Source organism: Thamnophis elegans, chromosome 13, assembly GCF_009769535.1.
Source record: "Thamnophis elegans isolate rThaEle1 chromosome 13, rThaEle1.pri, whole genome shotgun sequence".
Lineage (NCBI taxonomy): Eukaryota > Metazoa > Chordata > Lepidosauria > Squamata > Colubridae > Thamnophis > Thamnophis elegans.
In genome coordinates this window covers 822270-827826 of record NC_045553.1, presented here as the reverse complement: position 1 = coordinate 827826, position 5557 = coordinate 822270, and the positions used below count along the sequence as shown (strand labels likewise).

The 5557-nt window shown below is 54.0% G+C and overlaps 1 protein-coding gene across 1 annotated transcript; it reads left to right on the top strand.

Annotated features, from left to right (window-relative positions):
* The first annotated feature begins 433 nt into the window (after positions 1-433).
* On the top strand, positions 434-5005 carry FICD (FIC domain protein adenylyltransferase). Its single transcript, XM_032230128.1, has 3 exons — positions 434-493; positions 761-1120; positions 2620-5005. The coding sequence occupies exons 2-3, from the start codon at positions 811-813 to the stop codon at positions 3717-3719; spliced, it is 1410 nt and encodes a 469-aa protein (XP_032086019.1). The 5' UTR covers positions 434-493; positions 761-810; the 3' UTR covers positions 3720-5005.
* Positions 5006-5557: the final 552 nt, after the last annotated feature.

The window sequence follows — 5557 nt, the reverse complement described above, 5'->3', positions numbered from 1 at the left end:
CCGCCCCGCGCCCCTTCTTTGTCCCGTCCCCCCCCCCAGAGAAAAGGGGCAATTTGCGCCCACAAAGTGTGGCGCACCCTCCGCTTCCTCCCACCTCGCCCGTCTCCTTGACAACGCACTTCCCTCTTTTTTTTTTTAATCCGCGCGCCCCGCCTCCGCCTCCTCCCCATTGGCCCAAAGGCGCCTTTTTTCCGATGGGCGTGGAAATAAGCCAATCGCGTTCCTCCACGAAGACAAGCCTCTCGGGCCTTGCGTCTTCGCCTCCTCCCCCTCCCTCCCCGAAAGGGGGCGGGACACGAAGGGAGACGGACAGGCCGGAGCAGCCAATGGAAGGCGAAGAGGGGCCCCTCGGTGAAGGCGGGGCAGAAGAAGTGAGCCTTGCGGCGGCCAATCGCAAAGCGGGATAATGAGGAAGGGCGTGTTGAGAGGCGGAGCCGGAAGAGAAACTTTGGTGGGTGATGGAGGAATGTGGGGCAGAGCGAGCCGGCTCTAGGTAAGGGCGGGAGGGGGGGAATATGGGGAGGGGGGGAGGCTGGGGAGGGGTCAGACTTGGGGGGGGGAGAGGAGGGGGAGTTGGGGCCTCCTGGAGAGGGGAGGGGGGGTCAGGCTGGGGGCCAGGTCAGCCTCTGCTGCCAGAGCCTAGTTAGTGGTGGCTCCTCCAGCCAAGATCCGGGTCAGACGGGTTGTGTGAACGGGGCGAGGAGAGCCACTCGGGGGACTCCTTGCTAACCCTCCCCCCTTTCCTTCCTTCCTTCCTCAGGTGAGACCCTCCAGAAGGACGATGCGGCACCCGCTCTTCCTGGCGCCCAGATGAAGCTGGCCTCCATGGCAGCCGCCGCGGTGACGGTGGTGGAGCCGGACCTGAAATGGGTCTCCCTCTGGCTCCGGGCCCGTTGGGCAGCAGTGCTGGCGGCGGTGCTGGCGGCTCTCCTGGTGGTGCTGCTTCCGGTGCTGCTGGTGGAAGGGCAGTGCCAGGCGGTCCTGAAGGGCTGGGCCTTCCTGAGGAGCAAGCTGGGCCTGGGCTACATGGGCATCGCCACCTACACGGGGCAGACCACCGAGCTCAGTGTGACCTCCAGCGGGTTGGAGCTGATGGTGCTGAAGCCCAAAGCCTCCCCAGGTCTGTCCCTGGAGTGTCCCACTCCAATTTGCTCCCTAAAAGAAAGCCAATCCAGGAGAGTAATTGTGGGCGGAAATGGGGGGTCCTTGGTGATGATACGCTACTCCCACTGATGAAGTTACCTAGCTGGGTTATGAAACGTCTGCAAAAAAGCAAGCTCAGGAGCACAAGGAGCCCTCCCTCATCTCTAAAGATTGAGTTTTACCTCTGGGGCGACCCACAAGGCTTCTCTCTGTTGCTTCTGGCATCTGGTGCTCCTTTGTTTCGGGTGTGTTGGGTTGTGTGGTGCCTGGTAGGTTGTAAGTAAACAATCTCACCTATCTCTCCCTCCTGTTATCTCTCTGCTGACGTGTTGGAACTTCGGAGCCCAGAATTCTGACGGAGAAGGTCAGGCGCTCCTCCTCAGTTTCACGCAGAGGCGTCCAGTGGGGGGAAGTTGAACCTAACAAGAGGCTCCCCCCCCCCCTTATTTTTCGTGTTTAGGCTGCATTTTGAGAAGCAGTTTCCTTTAGCTGCTGTTCCTGGATTTCTTAGCCAGCTGATTTCAAACTTACCTTAACTTTGGGGTTGCGAAGGTGCAGGAAAGAATCCGTAGACGCTTCATAAAAAGCACAGAATATCCAAAGCTAACTGAAAGAGCATGAAATTCAGCATCCAGTTGAGGTTAGGTTGAGCGGTCTAATAATGGAGGGTAGGAATGCTTTGTTTAGTTAGTTAGTTAGTTAGTTAGTTAGTTAGTTAGTTAGTTAGTTAGTTAGTTAGTTAGTTAGTTAGTTATATACCGCTTCATAGGGCTTTCAGCCCTCTCTAAGCGGTTTACAGAGACAGCATATTGCCCCCAACAATCCGATAGATGATATATATAGATAGATAGATAGATAGATAGATAGATAGATAGATAGATAGATAGATAGCAATAGCAGTTAGACTTATATACCACTTCATAGGCTTTCAGCCCTCTCTAAGCGGTTTACAGAGTCAGCATATTGCCCCCAACAATCCGATAGATGATAGATAGATAGATAGATAGATAGATGATAGATAGATAGATAGATAGATAGATAGATAGATAGATAGATAGATAGATAGATAGATAGCAATAGCAGTTAGACTTATATACCGCTTCATAGGGCTTCCAGCCCTCTCTAAGCGGTTTACAGAGTCAGCATATTGCCCCCAACAACAATCCGGGTCCTCATTTCACCCACCTCGGAAGGATGGAAGGCTGAGTCAACCTTGAGCCGGTGAGATTAGAACCGCTGAACTGCAGATAACAGTCAGCTGAAGTGGCCTGCAGTACTGCACCCTAACCACTGCGCCACCTCGGCTCTCTTTGCCTCCACATCAGGGGCGTCCGAGCATTGCTGGCGGAGGAATTCTGGGAGTTGAAGCCCACAGGTCTTAAAAGTTGCCAAGCTGGACGCCCCTGATCTAGAGGGGTCTCTGCAGAACGTGTGGCTTGAACAAAAGCTTTTAACGCTGGTTTTGCTTCGTTTCAGAGGTCAGATTAGAAGCCAAGGCAGCCTTGCATCAGGCGTTGGAGATGAAGAGGCAAGGGAAGCGTGAGAAAGCTCAGAAGCTCTTCATGCACGCCCTCAAAATGGACCCCGACTACGTGGATGCCTTGACCGAGTTTGGCCTCTTCTCCGAGGAGGAGAAGGACATCATACAGGCCGACTATTTGTACTCCAAAGCCTTGACCATCTCCCCACACAACAAAAAGGCTCTGGTCAGCCGGGACAGGACGTTACCCCTTGTGGAAGAAATCGACCAGAGGTTCTTCAGCATCATCGACAGCAAAGTCCGGAAGGTCCTCTCCATCCCCAAAGGCAACTCCGCCCTGCGGAGGGTGATGGAGGAGTCCTACTACCACCACATCTACCACACAGTGGCCATCGAGGGCAACACCCTGACGCTCGCCGAGATCCGGCACATCATCGAGACCCGATACGCTGTTCCCGGGAAGAGCCTGGAGGAGCAGAACGAGGTCATCGGCATGCACGCCGCCATGAAGTACGTCAACACCACCCTTCTCTCCCGGATCGGCTCCGTCACCCTGCCGGACATCCTGGAGATTCATCGGAGAGTCCTGGGCTATGTGGACCCCATCGAAGCGGGCCGATTGAGGACTACCCAGGTGTTTGTCGGCCACCACGTCCCGCCCCACCCTCGCGACATGGAGAAGCAGATGCTGGAGTTCGTGCAGTGGATCAACTCCGAGGACGCCATGGGGTTGCACCCCGTTGAGTTCGCCGCTCTGGCTCACTACAAGCTGGTGTACATCCACCCGTTTGTGGACGGCAACGGGAGGACATCCCGGCTCCTGATGAACCTGATCCTCATGCAGGCCGGCTACCCACCCATCACCATCCGGAAGGAGCAGCGGGCCGAGTACTACCACGCCTTGGAGGTGGCCAACGAAGGGGACATCCGGCCCTTCATCCGCCTGATTGCCAAATGCACGGAGACCACCCTCGACATGCTCCTCTTCGCCACCACGGAGCATTCCGTGGGGCTCCCCGAAGCGCAGGATGGGGGCGGTGGCGGCAGCTGCAGTGCCAGCTGCAAGCAGACCATCTCGCTCAAAACCCGGACCTGAACCCGAACGCTGGTAGCGAAGGAGGCCCCCTGTGGGAGGAGAGCTGGAAAAGCACTTTCTGTAAAACATTTCATTTATTTATGTCTTTTTAAGTTAAATCGTTTAATGCAGCGGCCTCTCCGTATTTATTACCCCCCCAACAGGCCCCGAGTAACTTGTCTTAATTTCATTGCAAAAGGGGACAGGTCAGATCTTAACACCACAGAGCTGCTTCTCTGGCTGGTTTAAGCACCAATCAGGACTGCTTCAGCTGGAAAAATCCAGCCCACGGCCAGCTTTCCGGCTAAAGATGGTCAGATATGGAAAATGCGGCTGTTAACTTTGCCCAGCCAAGCCCGGTTGAGGATTTCACCCGTGTCCTTGGTGAACTGGTGCAGTTTTGGTATTGTTCAGTTTGCTAATGCTTGGAAAGGGCCCAGCCTCCCTCCCACCTGTTGAGGAAGGGGGGAAGCTTGTGTGAAGCCCACAAAGCTGCAACTTCACCTCCCCCCCCCCCCAGCTCTTTGTGTTTGTGGCAGTTTCACATCTCAAACTAAACCAGCTTCCTCTGCCTGCCAGTGCCTTGACTTTCATCTGAATTGTGCCTTAGCTCTTGCCCAGCCCCCCCCTTCCAGCAGAACCACTCCAGGGCATCTCCGTCCAGGCCAGAACCTAAAAGAGAAGGCCTGTGGTCTTCGTGGGCTTTGGGCTGCTCCTTAGAGACAGACCGAAGCACAACTGTAAGAAACTGACTACGCAATGCCACAGCAGAGCCTGCTCTTTGAAAGCTGGGGGTCTTACCCTCCTATCAACCATCTTTGCTGGTTGGTTCTGGTGTGGTATTGTGGAAAAAGCCTCCAAGGGCTTCTTAAACTCCTCCTCTGATAGCACTTTACTTTTAATTCCACTTGGAACGTACAAAGGTTGTTGCCTGAGATTTCAAAGGAGAAAAGGTTGAGGGGTGTGTGTGTGTTTTTGTTAAGCTGAAAACATGACATCCCCACGCACCACCGATGCGCCTGAATGCGCCCCTGCCCCTCTTCTGCTCACAGTCTTGACTCAAACCTCTTGCCATCCTGGTTGCCCCTGGGAAGAGCCCGCACGCCTTGGGGCAGGCGTGACCCGATCTTAAAAGTCGGTCCAGACTTCTGCCCTTCTTAAAAGTCGACTTCGGAGGCAAGCCGGGCAGGTGCACCCATAAGGCAGCGTGTGAAATAGGAGCAGCGCCTCACAAAAATGCTTTTTGTACAAACCGTTTTGCAAAGCCTGTGCATATTTGGTTGGTTGCAATAAAGAGATTTCCCGACTCTGGTTCTTTTTATATATATATAAAATGTGTTTTATTTGTGCTGATAAGTAAATAAAGGGAGACTAGTATAGATCTATTTCAAGCTATTTAGCTCTCGTCAGCTAGCCATACCCTTACTGGGATTCGAACCTGGGCTATATTACATACTAGGCAGACATCTTAGCCATTAGGCCACAGGTCTCCTCCTTATCAGCTGAAGCCAGGGAAGAAGGTATATATTTAGTGTCACAACCCCTGGTAAGCCCCAATTATGGGAGGAAGCTAACTGCTTCCATCATCTGTCAATTGGCTCGTTCCTGCTGAGGCAGGAACAACACAAGTGGGAAAGGCAGCAGCCCAGGTGACCCCTTCGGGCATCCAGGGCCTGCCTAGCTACGAAACAGGATCGCTAGGCTTGAAGTCCAACGAACGGGAGGAGCCCAGGGTGAGGGAGGGTCTCCCTAGGAACTGCTTAAAGGTTCAAAAGGCAAACTCTTGTTTAACAAAACGCCCTCAACAGCAGGGCCCACCGCCCTCGGCTTGATTCAGCAGGCCAAATAAGCAACCACAC

What these genes read in the sequence shown, in the direction of transcription:
- FICD (XM_032230128.1), top strand. Translation starts at nt 811, where the DNA reads ATGAAGCTGGCCTCCATGGCAGCCGCCGCGGTGACGGTGGTGGAGCCG. An exon ending in GAAGCCCAAAGCCTCCCCAG is followed by an intron (nt 1,121 to 2,619) that starts GTCTGTCCCTGG and finishes GCTTCGTTTCAG; the next exon opens with AGGTCAGATTAGAAGCCAAG.